The sequence below is a fragment of the Heterocephalus glaber genome, unplaced genomic scaffold (genome assembly GCF_053883595.1).
Source record: "Heterocephalus glaber isolate CG9 unplaced genomic scaffold, H.glaber_assembly_v1.0 deba00000613, whole genome shotgun sequence".
Taxonomy (NCBI): domain Eukaryota; kingdom Metazoa; phylum Chordata; class Mammalia; order Rodentia; family Bathyergidae; genus Heterocephalus; species Heterocephalus glaber.
The window spans coordinates 17,847-37,649 of record NW_028258152.1 but is presented as its reverse complement, the minus strand read 5'-3'; the positions used below and the strand labels follow the sequence as shown (position 1 = coordinate 37,649).

At 39.9% G+C, this 19,803-nt stretch overlaps 1 protein-coding gene and 1 pseudogene across 2 annotated transcripts in view; one reads left to right on the top strand and one right to left on the bottom strand.

Moving 5' to 3' along the window:
* LOC147829444 (cyclin-Y-like protein 1) overlaps window positions 1-19,803 on the bottom strand; it is a 39,926-nt gene that overhangs the window by 3,709 nt on the left and 16,414 nt on the right. For both annotated transcript variants that reach the window (XM_087205738.1, XM_087205739.1), the window contains 5 exons: window positions 12,115-12,150; window positions 10,212-10,263; window positions 9,192-9,311; window positions 7,203-7,369; window positions 5,713-5,875 (listed from right to left, as the gene is read on the bottom strand). In XM_087205738.1, the coding sequence (XP_087061864.1) occupies window positions 5,713-5,875; window positions 7,203-7,369; window positions 9,192-9,311; window positions 10,212-10,263; window positions 12,115-12,150 (538 nt within the window). The remainder of the gene's footprint in view (window positions 1-5,712; window positions 5,876-7,202; window positions 7,370-9,191; window positions 9,312-10,211; window positions 10,264-12,114; window positions 12,151-19,803) is intronic.
* On the top strand, window positions 13,330-17,616 carry LOC147829445 (ubiquitin-conjugating enzyme E2 G1 pseudogene; annotated as a pseudogene).

The window sequence follows — 19,803 nt, the reverse complement described above, 5'->3', positions numbered from 1 at the left end:
GTGGAAATGAGAAGACATGTAAACAAGCCTCAAAAGCAGACTTCCAGATCACCTACAGCAACCCAAAAGAGAAAAGAGATGGAACAATCTGATATTCAAGCACCTGGATTCCCTGAACTGGCAACAGAAGACGGCCTGAAAAAATGAAATCAGAAATAATTTCTCACCTAACAGCAAAGACTGTGCCCATAGTGCAACACATGATTAATAAATCTAGAGAGGACACAGATAAATGAATAGAGGATCTGAGGAACATGATGGAATCCCAACACAGGAAACAAGTGGAATCCATAAAACAGATGCAGTTTTCCAGGAAATTAAAAACGCCATTGAAAGTCTACACAGCAGAATGAGCCCATGTGAGGACAGAATTTCAGATATAGAAGATAAGATTGCAATTAGTGACCAGGAAAAGAAAAATCACTTTAAAATTGTAAGGGACCACGAGAAAGCAACCCAGCAGCTGCTGCTAGACGATGCAAAGAAGAATAACATAAGACTGACTGGAGTCAATGAAGAAACAGGAGAGAGTGCAGATGACATAAAAAAAACTGTTCCCAGAAGTGATGGCAGAAAACTTCTCAAGAAGGGGAAAAGAACTTGACATACAGATAATTGAGGCATATAGGACTCCCAACTAGCCTCGATCAAAACAATCTACACATAGGCATATAATTGTTCGGATTCCAGAAACCCAACAGAAGAACAAACTTCTACAAGCAGTGAGAGAAAAGAAACAAATCACATACAAAGGAAAGCCCATCAGAATCACAGCAGACTTCTCCATGCAAACCCTCAAGGCAAGAAGAGCTTGGAGTGATGTATTGCAAGCCCTAAAGGAAAACAGCCTCCAACCCAGATTGATGTACCCTGCAAAGCTATCTTTCAAAACTGATGGAGAAATAAGATATTTTCATGATAAAGAGAGCCTCAGGAACTTCATGAATACCAAACCAACACTCCAAAAAATTTTAGACAATATCCTAGGAAAAGGCAATGAGGATCACAACCCCAGGTGGCCCAGCAAAATGAATCCATTGGGTGTGACAAATTAAAGGCAAAGGGGGAAAATCCAACAAAAAGAAAAAGTCATGACAAGGCTTTTAAAACTTTTAACTTCATCTCCCTAATGAGTGTATAATTCAATCTTGTTATTGTACTGATTAGTATTTTCCTGATTCTAGCATTGGACATCTTTCCTTGTGCTGTACTGGCTATTTAACATCTTCTTGTGTCTACTTTTTAATTGGCTTGTCTATTAATGAGCTGTAAGAGTTCTTTATATATTCTGGTCATAGGTTATATGCATTGTAAATATGGTCTGTTTAAGGACTACTTTTCATTTTAACGATGTCATTTTAAGTTCTAAATTTGGATGGAATCTCATTTGTTAATTTTTTTCTCTTATACATCATGTTTTCTGTATCCTAGGAAGTTCTTGCCTACCCTAAATTCATAAACATTTTCCCTTATACTTTCTTCTTAAAGTTTTATACATTTAGTATTTCATATTTAGGTTCACAGATCCTTTTTCAAGTTGTTTTTATGTATGGAAACAAAGGGTTGAGGTTAATTTTTTATATACGGATACCAGGTGTTCTAGTGCCATTTGCTGAAAGCACTGTCTTTCCTCGGCTCTTGAATTGAGTTTATATTCTGCAAAATGTTAATGTTAAACAATCTTTCAAAACTCAGTGGACCACGTATGCATTGTTCTATTTCTAGATTGTCTGTTGTATTCCAATGATCTATATGTCATTCCTTACACCAACACTGCCTTGATTCCTGTAGCTTTAGAGGAAGTCTTAAAATCAGGTAACCAATGTCTTCCAACACTGTTTTTGTTGTTTTTACTTTTCTAGGTCCTTTGTACTCCTACAGAACTTTTAAATTTCAATATCCAATTCTTCATTTATAGCAAGTATACATAGGCCAGAATTTTTATGTATACCTTGTGTTTTCTAATCCTGCTAAATTCAAGTACAAGTTTTAGGGGCTCCTAGAGATTTCTTAGTATTTTCTCTGTAGGTGATCATTTCATCTACATATAAAGATTTTGCTTCTACCTTGCCAATCCTACCCTAATTGTGTCATTTTATTGCCAGACTATTTTGGTTTAGGCCTATGTTTCAAAGTTTAAGGGCCAGATAAAGAGTAGGCACATCTGCCCTTGTTCCCCACCTTCAGGAGAAAGCATTGTATCTTCTCCATTCATATAAGGTGTTTTTGCTGGAAGTATGGAGTATGTGTCTTTAATCTGTTGAGAAGGTTCTGTTCTACTTCTAGTCTCCTGATAGCTTTTACCATGAACAGCTCTAGAATGTAGTCCAATTCTTTTTCACCAACTAGTGACAGGATCATATGGCTTTTTCCTTTCCTCTGTTAAAATGATGACTTTTGAGGGTGGATCTTCCAATGCTAAACCAACACTGCCATCCCTATACTAAAACCACTTTCTACAGACTGCCAGATCTGGCTTCTAATAGTTTGTTTTGTTAAACAAATTTCTATCTATGTTCATACTTCTTTCTTCTATTACCTTTATCCAGTTTTAGGATTAGCACAATGTTGATTTCCTAAAATGAGGGGAGAAGTGTTCCTTTTTTTTCTGCTTTAAATGTTTGATATAATTTATCAGTTAAAATGTATATGAGCCCGTTGTTGTCATATAGGTAGGTTTTCCAGCCGGGAATACACTTTGTTTAATAGGTGCTATTCAAATTTTATATTTCCTCCAGAGTTAGTTTCATTAATATGTCTTCCAAGGTACTTCTTAGAAGTTGTCAAATTTATTTCAGAACAGATTTTTGTAATATGCTTCCTATATCCTTTTAAATTCTGTAAAATCTGTGGTAATGTCTCCTAGATCTTGTTACTGTAATTTTAAAAATATATAATTGATATTGTGTAATAGGAAGTGAAGGTCTAAAGGAGCAGGGGAAGTGGGAGGGGTAGGGGAAAGGAAAGAAGGGAAAAGAAAAAATATGAGAAAAGGAACAAAATGGAAACAAAGTCTTTGCAAATAGGGAGGGTTGGAGGGGATGAAGGGAGGGCAGGGGAAGGGGAAAAAAATAAGAACCAAGATATTCACGTCATAGTACAAGATCCCAGTGGTGTATGAAACTGTATTTTACACCTAAAATGTATCAATAAACATAATGGGGAAAAATAAATGTAATCCAGTATTATTAACACAGCCAAGGACAAAAAACATATAATCATCTCAATAGATGCGGAAAAAGATCATTTGACAAAATTCAACACCCATTCATGATTAAAAGAAAAACCCTACAGAAAATTGGAATAGATGTTCTTTATCTCAATCTGATCAAGGCTATCTATGAAAAACCAACAGCTAACATCATACTATGGTCAAAAAGTGAAAACCTTCATGCTAAAATCAGGAACAAGACAAGCATGTCCACTATCACCACTCCTGTTCAATATAGTTCTGGAAACATTAGCCACAGCAATTAGACAAGAGAAAGAAAGAAAAGGAATAAAGACAGGAAAGGAAGATGTTAAAGTGTTGTTATTTGCTGACAACATGATACTCTACATAGAAGACCCAAAAAACTCTGCCAAAAGACTTCTAGACTTAATTGCCAGACTCAGTAGAGTAGCTGGATACAAGGTCAACACTCAAAAATCAATAGCCTTCTTATACACCAATAGTAGACTCACTGAGAGAAAAATTAGGGGAACAATTCCTTTTACAATAACATCCAAAAAAATGAAATATCTTGGAATAAGTCTAATGAAGGATGCAAAAGCACGCTACGTTGAGAACTACAGCACTCTGAAAAAAGAGATGGAAGAGAATGTAAGAAAATGGAAAGACATCCCTTGCTTCTGGGTAGGAAGAACCAATATAGTGAAAATGGCCATACTTCCAAAGCTGCTATACAGATTCAATGCAATCCTGACTGAAATTCCAACATTATATTTCACCAAACCAGAGAAAATGATCCAAAAATTCATTCAGAACCAGAAGAAACCTAGAATAGCAAAAGCAATACTAGGCAATAGAGAGACATGCCAGCAGGTATCACAATCCCCAACTTGAAACTGTACTACACAAAGCCAGTGATAAAAACAGCATGGTACTGGCAAAGAAACAGACCCAAGGATCAGTGGATTAGATGAGAAGATGCAGAAACAATGCCAGACACACTCAGCCACCTCATCTTTGACAAAGGACCCAATTATCCTCACTGGAGGAAAGATAGCCTCTTTTATAAATGGTGCTGGAAAAACTGGATTTCAACTTGCCAAAGATTAAAACTAGATCCCTATCTTTCACCATGCACTGAACTAAAATCCAAGTGGATTAAAGATCTAAATATTAAGAAAGAAATACTAAACTTGCCAGAAGACAAGTTAGGTACTCTTGAAGACACTGGCATAGGAAAAGACTTTATCAACAAAACCTCAGTAGCACGGGAACTAGCAAAAAGAATCAACAACTGGGATCTCATCTTTTTAAAAAGCTTCTGCATTGCAAGAGAAACCACCAACAGAGCTAAGAGGTGGGAAAAAATTTTTATCAGCTGTTCCTCAGACAAAGGACTACTATCTAGAATAAAGAACTTAAAAAAATCAGAGCCCCCAAATTCAAAGGCCCAAATCAAAAATGGGCATCTGAAATGAACAGACATTTCTCAGACAAAGAAGTAGAAATAGCAAATAAACACATGAAAAAATGATCAACATCACTGGTCATTCGAGAGATGCAGATGAAAACAATGCTGAGATTCCACCTCACCCCAGAAAGAATGGCTGCTATCAAGAAATCAACCAATAACAAACGCTGCCAGGGTTGTGGGGAGAAAAGAACCCTTCTCCATTGCTGGTGGGAGTGCAGACTGGTGCAAGCACTGTGGAAGTCAGTATGGAGACACCTCAAAGAACTAGGACTAGAGGTCCCATTTGACCCAGCTCTTCCCCTGCCAGGGATCTTCCCAAAAGAATTAAAAGAATCATACCACAGTGATATATGTGCACCCATGTTTATAGCGGCATAGTAATAGCTAAAGCTTGGAAACAGTCCAAGTGCCCATCAACCAGAGACTGGATGCAGAAGATGTGGTTTTTGTATAAAATGGAGTACTACTCAGCCATAAAGAATGAGAAACTAGAGACATTTATGCCTAAATGGGTGCACACTGAGGCTATACTCTTAAGTGAAATAAATAGGACACACGTAAATACTGAATAGTTTCTCTGATGTGAGAAACTGAAAGTGTAACTAAGAATCAAAATGTTTAATTGATAATGTGAAATAGGAAGAAAAGATCTAAAGGGGTAGGGGAAGTGGGAGGGGAAGGGGAAAGGAAAAAAATATGAGAAAAGGAAAAAATGGGAACAAAGTCTTTGTAAATAGGGAAGGGTGGAGGGGGTGAAGGGAGGGCAGGGGAATGGAGAAAAAATAAGAACCAAGATACATCATGTACAGGTACAAGTTCCCAATGATGAATGTAACGGTGTTGTGTTCCTAAAATGTACCGGTGAATTTAGTGAAAAAAAAAAAAGGGTAAGGTGAATCTCTACCTGCACCATAAAGAAGTGAGAAATAGGACACGAAGGGTTAGTGAGCTCTTAGATGTGTTAATGGGAACACTTTCCCTTTCCCTAGTCACCGCTTAATACGATACAGTCAAGACGTTGCCCTTGTGCTCACAGACACCCCACTGAATCCAAGCACAGCCTTACCTCTAGTTCCTGGGCTCTTTTTCTGGTGAGAAGCTCAACCCCCAAATCCATGTTGCTTTCAAATGCTAAAGAGCGAAGATCAAAGTAGTATTTGGCATACACACCGCCAGACACATTAACATTATATTTGAGCAGGAGCAAGTAATGCCTTTCCAACTCATTTCTGGGGAGGAAAAACAGCAAAACAAATACAGGACGATTTTAGTCAAGTGGGCCATGTTAAAAAATGTCACTTTGAGCTTCTAGGACTGCTGTAAATTCTGTTTTGAGACCTAGGAAGGCTACCCAACTGGAAGAAAACACTCATGTTCCAACAAGGCACAGCTATTTTCTGTATCTGGATGCCTTCTGGACCCCAACACTTCTGTGTTTGGGTGGAGGGGAAAGGTTATGCCCTGCCCATGCCCGCCTGCTGTGGGCTCTCGGCCTGTTCTTCAGAGTCCATCAACGCACCTGTGTGACTCACACTCCACACGTACTCACGAGGCCCCACTACAGTGAGCAAAAAAGCAGTGACGTGTGCTGTTTCGTAGCTCTGAAGAACTTGCAGGCATCTTCAAGGGGCTCCTGAGAGGAAGGACTTAGAGAGGTAGTGAGGCACCAACCAAAGAACCACCACTCCTCCCTCTGAAGGGAAAACTCTTCAGGCGACAAGCACTCATCAGAAAGAAAGAAAAAGCCAAACTGTGTGGGAAAGGCAAACGCCTCCCTGTGGCAGCAGATGAGGCCCTGTCAAAGGGCACCTTCTTATTACTCAGGTGACAAACTGTGACCGTGACAATTTATTCTAAACTTGGGAAGACAGAACGGTTCTGGCTGGAGTAAAACCACTGTGGCACAGGACCTCTGGCAGAGCACTGGACTCGCAGTCTCACCTCTGAGCAGTCCTCTGCTGCGGGGCCATGCAGCTGCCTGCGCACACTCAATACACAGAAAGCGAGAGCCCATCAGACCGACTGCTACACGCAGCCCCTCTCCTAGCCAGGGGGAGCATGGCGATCTGGGACCTTTCCTGGTGTACGCCCCGGTGAGTCCAAGGACACGTGTTCAGATCAAAACCTGACAATGTGTGGCTCAGGCGGAAGCTGTACTCAACAGTTCACTGGCCCTACGACCTTAACAGAGGCCAAACAAAAGCCAGGCACAACAGCCCTTACAGAAGGGACTGGGCCCAGCAACTTTTAAAAAGCCATGAAGAATGCCCTGTTCTATGCTATTCCGGGGGTAAGCCTGTAAGATGTCTGGCAAAATCACCAGAAAACTTTCTACTTACCAAGCATATCATTTAAATAATACTCTACGAAAACCTAGCAATTAATGATGGAAAATATGAATATTTATACTGTAGCTGGACAGAAAGTAATCATTTTGTGCCTATTTCCATTTTCTGCATCGAGTGATATTTAAAAATATTTCTTAAATTGCAAACCTTATAGGAGCAAGTAAACTGGAAAATGGCTAGATAGCCCACTGAAGCCTTATACACTCACATGTCCTTGAGCGAAATATCCCCGAGGACCGTGCAGAAGTGTATGTTCCACCCAACCTTGCACTGCCAAACCTTGGCGGCAAGAAGAATGGCTCCCAGCAGGATCCTTCTCCAGTTAGCAGGACAGACGTCTATCTCAGCGTATGACACAAGCCTTTCTAAGTAGACCTGCAAAGAGGAGAACACTGCTCTGCGATTTCAGCTCTGTGTAAGTGCTGTGCGAAGACAGATTACTGTGGCCAGGGATTTAGCTCAGTGGTGCTGCCGCCTGCCTCGCAAGCACAGAGTTCCGAGTTCAATCCCTGGTACCAAAAAAAATAAAAAAGACCACTGTGAATGACTGGTTCCTTCTGTGTCTGAACAGAGGGGAAGTCCCTCCTACTTCTGGGTGCTATAGAGATTCTGTTCACAGATGGAAATCAGACACCTCTGCTGCTCATGTATTTCCTGTCTAACTTTGGTGACAGGATGACTGGACAGCTCAGCCAAGGTCGTCCAGCAGCGTGGCACTGTTATCACACTCATGGAGGCCACAGAGACAGGCCTGGTGTAAAGCTGTTCAATAAATGCTGAGCTTCTCCAACATGCACTGTAGCATTCCCAGCCGGTAGTTTCAGAATGGTTTTAGACAGGTCATGGTCAAATGTAATGCCCGACTCAGAGAGAGCACATTTTTATCTTCCTTTCACAGTATGAACCCTTTTGGGGCACTATCTGGTGGACAGGACCGCCTCCCAGTGACAGCTGAGCAGAGCACCATGGCAGGTGCAGGACTTCAAGCTGTAGTTTCCTCAAACTCAGGGCCTTTCTAAAGAACCCATGTGTAAACAGGACAGTCCTTCTTGCTGCCTCTGTTTTCCCATCCCCACTCCTCATGAAAACCCATTCTCCCTCCTACATAGTCAGAACCTCAGTCCATCCTGCTGGCTTCATGACAGGAAGAACAGAGCTGCCAGTCTATCCCTGGGACTCCTAAACTTCCACGCAGTTGGTGAGACAACCTCACATACTCTTTACGTACATCAAACATCTATTCCACAAAGAAATGGGTGAGCTACCCGCTGAGTAAAGACTGTAGAGGGAGCTGTGATTTGCTGTTACTTCAATCTGAGCGATAGAAAAGTCTGCAGATGCTCAAGTCCCTCACATAAAATGGCTTACGATTTACACATAATCTATGCACCCCCTCCCAGACTGTAAAGCATTTCTAGGCTACGTACAACACAAACTTCAATGTAAATGGCAGGTAAAGGAAGTTATACTATACTGTCGTGCACAAAAGGACAAAAAAACCCATAAATTTTCCCTAAATGGTAGAAACTGTAGATGTAGAGCTCACAGACATGACAGGGCAGACTGGATATGCTATTTGAACTCTTTGTATCAAAACAAAAAGGAAAGGCTTTATAAATCTTATAAATTATTTATTATAAATGATAAAATCTCACCTTCAGAATTCTGTATGGGTAACACAAAGCTCCTCAGCTCCTCAGGCTAACAAAGCTTTTCTAAGAACTGCTGGACTGCCATCCTGGGCAGCATCGCGAGAAGACAGCAGCACTCAGCAGGGATGGACTGACGCCCATAACCAGGGAACAGAGAGCTGAAGGCAGTGAAGTGTCTGGGGACACAGCCTGGGACCTGGCTTGACCCGCACAGAACCAGTCTCTGTGGCTCACGGGGCCCTGTTCCTGCTCTCCTTCCCACCCCACAGCACGTGTAAGGGCTCACGGTGTTAAGTGACCATGTGCACTGAGGTATGGGGCAAAACTCTCCAACTGCCTTTAACTGATTTGTGGTAAGAAAAGTGAAGACATCATTTTAAACGATAATGATTGTGGGACCCAAGTATGCTTATTTGCTTTCCTCTGATAGGCTTCTCTTAATAAAGTTCTCATGATAATTTCAGGAGTTTAATTTGAAAAAAAAGACCTTGCTCTGTGTACAAGACCAGTTTCTAGGCATCCTTGATAAATAAGTAACATCTTACCAGACTTATTATTGTGCATTCAGTTGGTAATGATCCACAATAAAAAATAAAGGTAAGAAAGTTGTAAATACAGCTGGGTTCAGGATCATGCTCAAAGTATTCCTCTGGACGCTCCTCTCTCTGAAAGGAGAAATGACGCAATGTGAGAATCCCCTGAAGAAAGCTTTTAAGTACTCTTAAGACAGCAGTCTTCACCTCTCGCCCCTGTGTTCCGTAAGTAATTTCAGTTGCGTTGTATGTCTTTTCACCTTCAACTAGAAACACTGGAACCTTTTACTATGCATAATGACACTGTGCTGAGTGAAGACCACAGTGGCCCCATGAGTGACCACCTTGTGTGCCACCACCACTTCACTCTCCGTGAGGGCTGCACAAGGTGGAGTCGCTGTCAACCCATCTCTCGGGACGTGCTGCACTGGTGAGCCACACACAAGGCCACAGGCTCAGAAAATCAATACCCCTTGCTACTTTTGCCTCCACAAATTCATCTTTAGCCTGAAAGTCTTTTTGATTATATGCTGTATTCTTTCTTAATAAAGTCTAAAATGATGTAATTAGTGTCCTGCAACCACAGCCTCTAGGGATGCAGTCACATAGAACAGTCAGCAGTCATGTGACTAATATGCCTGAGGAAGTGACTTTTAACATTTTTATGTCATTTTTAACCTAATTCTCTCCTTAGAGATTTCACATGTTATGAGATTTATTAACTAATGTTTGTATTTGTTGGATGCTACTAAACATTATTTTTTGAAAAGCTACATTTTCTGTTATTCGGGTAGTACATTTTTACCTTAGATCGATAACAGAGCTGCAAGTCACTTCTCACTCTATCACAGCCCTGAAAAACCCTCCTTTCTGAGAAAGATGCAATACAACATGAGGTGGAATAGGATGTGATTTAAATTCAAATAGAAGAGTGTGACTGACTTCTGGCAATTCATGTCAAAGGAAAATAGCATGAAAGAAACACAACTCCATGAAGTCAAAAATTATAGTTTAAAAAAAGGTGACACTTACTGTGAATGGATGCCTTCTCTCATCCAAAATATCCAGGGATCTATTTGCATCTCTATAAAAGAAGAAAGTACATCTAAGTGCATTCATTTATATCTTAGTCAAATCCTTGCTAGGAGTAGAGGAGGATGGAGAAAGAGCCCTAACCTTCAACACCCTAGTTTTACAAATTCTTCTCCTGGATTTTGCCCTTTAGACTTCTTTGTATTCAGGGCATCAAGGACTGTGAAGACTTTTCTAAGATGACCAGCTAAAGGTGCCTGTAAGTAATGACTCTCCCCAATGGGCAATGCTAGTAAACCAGCAGTGGTAGGGACTCAAGTCTAGAAATGTAACAAATGTGAATGAGATTCAGACTTCCCAGGCTTTTCCTCCTTCAGGGCTCTATGTTTTCACTATATTTCTTGTCTCTGTTAGGTGAGTTTAAAAATGTAGCTGTCTTTTTATAAGAGACCAGTGTTTTCATTCAACTAATACACTCCCATGAACCAGTGGTTTGCTGTGGTCTGTGACCTCTGCAGATTCCCCAGGCTCTGTTTCAGGAGGCTTGGAGATCAAACTGTCCTTACAAATGCAGGAAGACATTACTTGCTTTTTCACCGTTGGACACCTGGAACACTTGTATAAAAGCAAAAGGAAGTAAAACTTCTGATTTCTCAGCATGCTTTAAGACTGCGGCACCAAGCTGCATCAGCAGTCATTCTGCTTATCATTATCACTCAGAGTTTTGTTTAAAAGCCTGCTTCTCTTAAGGTCCTTGGTGAAGCAGAGAAGACTAATGTTAATAAAGCTTGGCCCTTCTTTTTAATACTATGAATACGTGAAAAGTTCACATAAAGTATTTCTGCATACTGAAGTATATCTGTGTTCAGGAAAAGCACTTGTGATTTAGCTGTGAACTGAACAGGCTGCTTATCATAGAACACCGTTTTGAAGTGAAACTATGCTAAGACTGGTGATGATATAAAAGTGTTTTGGATGTTATAAAGAAATCTGAACCGATATTTTCCAAGCTGACCAATGTATAAATCATGTACTGGTAAAACAACTATTCTTTGTGCAAGATGCAGCCGTGAGTATTAATGTAACAATTTCACAGACACCATGTAAAATCTCGCTGAACCTAATTCAAGAAACTAATGGTTACGGTGTTTAATGGAAAGTAAAAGACTATTCACAATTATCTGAAAGTTTGAAAAAACACATGTATGTCCAACTGTGTATCTCCATGATATTAAGTTGTCTTCTTATTGTTTCTTCAAAAGTAACTGCAAATGAACCATGAAGTATGAGAACCTAATTGTGTTCTACTCAGTCAAATGAAGATTTACACTTAAGGGTAAAGAGAGATGTATCTTTCAACCAATGAAAAAAGGAACAAAAAATGTTAAGAGTTACAGAGGACAGGTTTTTTGGTATTTATGTTAACAAAGTGGTTCATATTCAGCAGGAATCTTGCCCAACAGTAGACATTTTTGTTTACCAGAAAGTTCCTGGCATCCACCAGGCAGAGGGCAGTTACCCTGGCTAAGCACCCTGCCCTGTGTAGGACAGTCCCCCACAACAAAGGATCACCTAGCTCAAAATATCTACAGGTCCAAGACCAAGAAGCCCTGTGTTAACACCGCCTCCCCCCCACACGTATGCACACACAAACATATACACTTTTAACTCTCAATTTTAATTTTTAAAAGAGTAAATATCAATAAAATCCACAGAACTAAATATTCTCTGGGATCTTTTTTTTCAACAGTTCTAATCCCAGCAACAAAAAACCTAAAATGATTTGCTTCCATATGTTACGAAAAACACACTACAGCTTATGATGCCTGCAGTCGTGACCTAATACTACACTTGGCATAGTGCAAATTAACTGGCATAGTAAGACAGATTTTTAAGAGCTCACCTGTTCTTTATGTGATAATATACTGCTAAGGTCACACTGTGGAAGGAAAAAAAATTGTTAATGATTGAGTTTATCATTTGTTGACACTGAAGACAAATTTTCGAGAGGAGACCTGGCACCGCCTTCAAGTTCTCCAGTTTCAGCACAGTACCATATGGGCACTTTCCCGTTTTAATGTTTTGGCTTTAAGGAAACATGTGCTGTCGAAACACCTTTCTCTTGTTTATACATTATTGCATATTTCCCTGTCATTTGGGTTTCTAACCCTAAAACCTCACCCCTGGGAAAGGGCTACATATCCGCCCACATGCTTAAACTTAAACCACACAATAGTTTTGTTTTGTTTTGGTACCGGGGATTTAACTCAGGACCTTGCGCTTGCAAGGCAGGCGGCAGAATCACTGAGCCGAATCCCCAGCCCACAATAGTTTTCTTTTTTGTTTTTTAAGTGGGAAGGCCATGCATTTGTTTCAGTTAACTTACTTCATTGTTTACCTGCCCATCATTTTTTCATTATTTCTCTAAAAGTAAATAATAAAGTGCTGTATACCAAATTAAAAACAATCACTTCTCCAAGACAAGAAAACTTCCTAGTAAATGTTAGTGCCCACCAAACTGATGACACCTTTGGCCATCCCGAAATAATCAGTGATAATAATGCAGCATATGTCTATATAGTATAATATTCATGGCAAGTATTTCCAAATTAGTTTTAAGTGAAATATTAACAAACAGACACAACTCTTCAGATAACACATTGCCGTATTTCTAAGTTACACACAGATATGGTATATTAGGGAACACAGGGGTCCTGTGAGGTGTGTTACATGCTTCCACTTGCCCTCACCATCTAAAATGAAGCTTAACATCATCAAGGGGAGGCAAATGTGAATTTTAAAAGAAGTCCGGACAGTGTTTTAAAATTTAAACAGTCTCACATTATATGCATCAAGGACGAACATTGCTGTAGTGTTTCAGTTTTATCTCCAAATCGAGTTTAATCACGGACTGACATCACACTGAACCTAACTTTGAAGTTTCATCCATAAGCCTGTTACAGCCGGCGAGGGGTCAGCAGCAGTTCTCCTGTATGAGACTCTGTTAAGCTGTGGTTCCTGAACTTCCCTGCACACTGGAATCATTAAAACCACCCGGGAGCCTTCCGGAGAGAGAGGGACCTGGCAGCCAGGAGCCCTGCGCCATCCAACCCGCACCATGCCCACCTGTGACCAGCCAGAAGGTGAGGACCCCTCGACACTTGCCACGCCCACAGCGGCAACCCACTCAGTGCCTCGGGAGCCTCTGGCCTCCTGGCTGTGCCACACCACAAAGCCACAGGGGACACCAGACCACCATACTGCTAAGTTGACGGGATCATCACCTCCCATCGGGACCTGGACTATCTTCAGGGGAAGGGCAGCTGGAACCTGCAGTAGAACCTTACAGAGTTCAACCCTGTAGGAGGACAGGGAGCTCAACTTGGGACTTGCAGCCAGAAATCTCCCTGAATCCCACAGGCCTGCGACTGGCTTGCTCAGACTCATTGACTTCTATCTGCACACTGCTGCCCATGTGGTCGATTGTGACAGCAGAGACATACCCTCAAGGAGGCCCTTCATTTTCATGTTTATCATTACTTTCAAAATTATTTTTTTGCTCTTATTTTTAACTTTTTTCGTACTCTTTTCAAATTTTTATTTTTCTCTTATTTTCTCTTTTCTCTTTCCCTTCTCTCTCTCTCACACTGACTTTCTTGCTGTCCCACATTGTTCTTCAACTCCCTTTTTGTTCCTGTTCTGGCCCTAATTCGAATTTCTTCTTTATTTTTCTTTTCTTCTCTCGCCTGTGTCCTCTGGGCTCACTGCTAACCTTCCCCTATCCTTCTACCTATCCCTCCCTCCCTCCTCAACTACTTCTAAGTCCCCTTCCTGAAAGGTAAAATTGCTATATTGAAGAATTTATTCACTAAAAACATATGTTGGATTGGTCCTCAATTTTGATTTAATTCACACAGTTAAAGGTGATAGATTAATAACTGCCACAAATTGTCATTTTCTAAGTTGTACTTGATGCTATGGTATTGCTGATTGTATCACTTGGGCTAAGGCGTTGTGATTGATCTAAGCAGTTGTCCTTTCTACTATAATGAAAATGAGACAGCCTCAGAGTCATTAGAGACTCAAAATCTAAAGACCACCTACATCTGGAAGACACCTCTGAGAACCAATCATGTCATAAGGGTTCTAATTACAAGCAACAAAGATACTTACAATAAGCAATTTCGAAGTATCAGCCCAGAAATTAAACCCAGGACAATACCAAAAACAAAAATGAGAAGACATTTAAGCTAAGGCACAAACTCAGGCTTCCACCCCACCAAGGATAAATTCTGGGGGAAACGAGGTGGAAAAGTCTGATAATCAACCACCTGGACACCCTGAACTGACAGCACAGAAGTAACAAAACAGATGAATGAGGCTTTAGAAAAATTCAGAACAGAAATAATTTCCCAGATAACTACAGAGATGGTGAGCCCAGTGAAAGACATGATTAGGCCTCTAGAACAGAGACAGATAAAAAAAATAGATGAGCTCAGAAACATGCTGGAAGCCATGAATGCCCAGCATAAGAAAGAAACGGAACCATGATCGCCAAGCATAAAAGAAATGGAATCCATGAAACAGATTCAAACAGATATCCAGGAGATCAAAAACTCAACTGAAAGTCCACCCAGCAGTTAAGGGAATGTGAAGACAGAATATCAGATATAGAAGACAGGATTGAGGTTAATGAACATGAAAATCGAGATTTCTTCCAAATAGTAAGGGACCACGAGAAATCAATCCAACAGCTGCTAGATGATGCAAAGAAGAATAACATAAGGCTGATGGGAGTCCACGGAAAAACAGGAGAAAGTACAACTGACAGAAAAATCTGTTCACAGAAGTAACAGTAGGAAACTTCCCAGACAGAGGTAGATAATTGCACATACAGATAAGTGAGGCATATAGAACGCCAACTAGCCATGATCAAAAAAAATCTGCACCTAGACATATAATAGTCAAGATCCCAGAAACCCAACAGAAGAACAAAATCCTACCAGCAGTTAGAGAAAAGAAACAAATCACCTACAAAGGAAAGCCATTCAGAATCACAGCAGATTTCTCAACACAAACCCTCAAGTCAAGGAGAGCCTGGAGTGAAGTATTTCAAGCCCTAAAAGGAAATAACTTCCAACCTAGACTGTTGTATCCTGCAAAATTATCTTTCAAAATTGACAGGGAAATTAAGATACTTAAACGACAAAGAACATCTGAGAAATTTCATGAACACCAAACCAGCACTCCAAACAATTCTAAACAATATCCTAGAAAAAGACAATGAAGATCACAACTCCATGAGACCCAACAGAGGGAAGCCACCAGGCAAGGCAAGAAACTAAAGTGAAAGGGGGAAAAATAAAAAATAAAAGAGCCAACAACAGTAAAACATCATGATATGGATGACTCAATATCTATCAATTATAACCATCAATGTTAATGGCTTCAATTAACCAATCAAAAGAAATAGACTGGCAGAATGGATTAAGAAGTAAAATCCAACAATATGCTGTATACAAGAAACATACCTAACTCAAAAAGAAATTCATAGACTGAAAGCAAAAGGATGGAAAACAGTTCCCCATGCAACGGGAACCTGAAAAAAAACAGGGGTAGCAATCTTCATTTAGGGACACAGCAGATTTCAAACCAAAGCTAATTAAGAGAGACAAAGATGGTCACGACATCCTTGTGAAGGGAACGATCCAAGAGGAAGAGATGACAATCCTAAATATATGTGCACCAAATACGAATGCCCCCAACTATGCAAAACAAATATTAATGGACAGGAAAGACCACATAAGCACTAATACAATTGTAGTGGGGGACCTCAATACTCCACCATCACAAATAGACAGATCATCTAGACAAAAAATGAACAACGAAATTCTAGAACTGAACCAATGTATTGAACAAATGGACTTAATAGATGTATACAGAGTGTTCCACCCCTCAAAATCAGAATACACATTCTTTTCAGCTGCACACGGGTCATTCTTCAAAATAGACCACATGCTACCTCACAGGACATGTCTAAGTAAATGTAAAAGAATTGAAGTTACTCCCTGTATATTATCAGACCAGAGTGCAATAAAATTGAAGATCAATAACATAAGAAACTGCAAAACCCCCACAAACACATGGAAATTGAATAACACCCTCCTAAAAAACCAATGGGTCACAGAGGAAATACAAGAAGAAATTAGACAGTTTCTACAAATAAGTGATAATGCCAATGCAACATAAAGGAATCTATGGGACACAATGAAAGCAGTTCTGTGCAGGAAATTCGTAACAGTCAATGGCCATATCAGGAAAACAAGAGAGAACTCCAATTAAGAACCTAATGCAGAACCTCAAGCTCCTATAAAAAGAAGAGCATAACAAACCTGAAGCTCTTACAAGACAGGAAATTATAAAGATCAGAGCAGAAATCAATGCAATGGAGACTAAGAGAATGATACAAAAAACTCAATGAATCAGAGCTGGTTTTTAAGAAAGAAGAAATAAAATCGATAAACCTTTAACCAACCTTATCAGAAAAAGGAAAGAAAAGGCTCAAATCCATGCAATTAAGAATGAAAAAGGTCCTCCCTCCTTCTCTCTTCCTCTCTCCCTCCCCCTCCCTCTCCCTCCCTCCCTCCCTCTCTCTCTTCCCTCTCTTCTCTCTCTGCTGTTCAGGCTGGCCTTGAAATTGCAGGGATCCTCCTGCCTCAGGCTCTCAAGTACTGGGATCACAGAACTCAACAAAAATCCAGTGGAAGGCTTTTCAGCAGGTTTAATAGATGACAATATCTCTACAGGTGGGAAGTCCTTATTATTGGTCCTCCTGATACACTTTATGAAGGTGGTGTTTTTAAGGCTCATCTCACTTTCCCAAAAGATTATCCCCTATCCCCTCCAGCCTCCTAAAATGAAATTCATTACAGAAATCTGGCACCCCAATGTTGATAAAAATGGGGATGTTTGCATTTCTATTCTTCATGAACCTGGTGAGGATAAATATGGTTATGAAAAACCAGAGGAACGCTGGCTCCCTACCCACACTGTGAAAACCATCATGATTAGTGTCATTTCCACGCTGGTGGACCCTAATGGCAACTCACCTGCTAATGTGGATGCTATGAAGGAATGGAGGGAAGACAGAAATGGAGAATTTAAAGGGAAAGTTGCCTGCTGTGTAAGAAAAAGCCAAGAAACTGCTTTGGAGTGACATTTATTCAGCAGCTAGAAATGTCACTTGTTTCAGGGTCTCCAACTGAGAAACATGGCACTGTTTTCCTGCACTCTACCCACCTATTGCTGGACTTCTGTTGTAACAAGTTGGCAAACACTGGCTGGAACTGGGCTGCAATAAAACATGCCAGTCATCAATGCTGACAAGAGCCTAACAAGTGCCAACTTTCAGATGATTATGCATTTTGAATTCTAGTGAACTGTTTTTTGGGGTTTTTTTTCTTGGTACCAGGGCTCGAACTCGGGACCTTGTGCTTGTGAGGCAGGCACCAGAACCATTGAGCTAAATCCCCGGCCCCTCTAATGGACTGTTTTAAACTTCAGAAAGAACTGTACATAGCACAACATGATCCGGATAATATATGTACTGTTCATGTACAGCCACATACATACCTTATACCAAATAATGCTTTCTTGTAGTAGAATAAGAATCGGGTAAATTCTAAAAGATTTTGGCAGGTTCTCTTTCCCTATTCATTGTTTATCAGTTTTAAAAGACTCCTTAAAGCATGTGAGATGAAAAGCAATTAGGATTGAAAGTTTCCATTTAAATTTCCTTTGAACCATTAAGGCTTCATGAAACTCCTTTCACTTACTAAACTTTTCTATCTTCTTTGTTTTGACACACTCCCTTTTGCTTTTGTCTCTTCTGCCTGCCAGAAAGTTAAGTCATTTAGTTCAAATACTGAAACAGTTAATAAGCAGTTACTTGATTTTTAATGATGACGCCAGAGGAGTGGTCATCACTAGGTGCTTTTGTCCTTTTGGTATTCTAGTTGCGCCCTTGGATTGGATGTAGCAATAACATTTTCTGGCCATTGAGTGCTCTTGATCCCAGTCATTAACCCCAAGAACTGAAAAAAGAAAACTGTTGGCTTTTAATTCAGCTTATTGAAATTTGCCCCAAACAGTACCAAATTCTTGTTTAGTTTTATTTTTGCCCACAATTGCCCGATATTAAGGCTGGATAAATAAAGCATGCATAGCTACTGGCTTTGTACTTCTGGGTTTGCTATTAAAAATGCTATTTGCCCTCATACCCTTCTTAGTCCTTCATATTTCTTTGTCTCTATTCTTCTACACTGCAGATTTTTCCTCACCTATTGTACAAAGAAATTGTGATGTATATTTTCATGTAATTTGATTTTGGAATTCTGCCACTTTATGTAGTGAGTTCTTCCAAAATACAATTTTTCCCAGTAAAAAAAAGAATGAAAAAGGTGAACTCACAACAGATCCAGCAGAAAGCCAGAGGATCATCAATACCTACTTCGAGAACCTCTACTCCAATAAAATGGAAAACACAGAAGAAATGGACAGATCCCTAGATACATACGAATTGCCAAAGTTAAATGAAGACAACATAGAAATCTAACATCCCAATTACAATGAGTGAAACTGAAAATGTAATAAAAATTTTACCAACAAAGAAAAGCCCAGGTCCTGATGGATTCACTGCTGAATTCTACAAGACATTTAAAGAAGAACTATCACCATTACTCTTTAAGGCTCATCAAGGAAATTGAAAGGCAAGCAAGGCTTCCAAATTCATTCCTGGAAGCAAGTGTTACTTTGATTCCAAAAACAGGGAAAGACCCAACCCAAGAAGAGAACTACAGGCCAATCTCCCTAATGAACACAAATGCAAAAATCCTCAACAAGATACTGGCAAACAGAATACAGAGGGGCATCAAGAAGATCATACACACCCTGGCCAGGTTGGATTTATCCCAGGGATGCAGGGATGCTTCAATATACATAAATCAATAAATGTAATACACTGTATTAACAGAATCAAAGACAAAAAACATATGATCATCTCAATAGATGTAGAAAAGGCAATCGTCAAAATCCAACACCCATTCATGATAAACACCCTACAGAAAACTGGAATACAAGGTATTTATCTCAACCTGATTAAGGCTATCTGTGAAAAACCAACAGCCAACATCATACTAAATGGTCAAAAGCTGAAAACTTTCACACTAAAATCAGGAACAAGACAAGGATGTCCACTATCACCACTCCTGTTCAATATAGTTCTGGAAACATTAGCCACAGCAATTAGACAAGAGAAAGAAAGAAAAGGAATAAAGATAGGAAAGGAAGAAGTTAAAACTGTCATTATTTGCTGACAACATGATACTCTACATAGAAGACTCAAAAACCTCTGCCAAAAGACTTCTGGACTTAATTGCCAGACTCAGTAGAGTAGCTGGATACAAGGTCAACAGTCAAAAATCAATGGCCTTCTTATACACGAATAACAGACTCACTGAGAGAAAAATTACGGAACCAATTCCTTTTATAATAGCATCCAAAAAAATGAAATATCTAGGAATCAATCTAACAA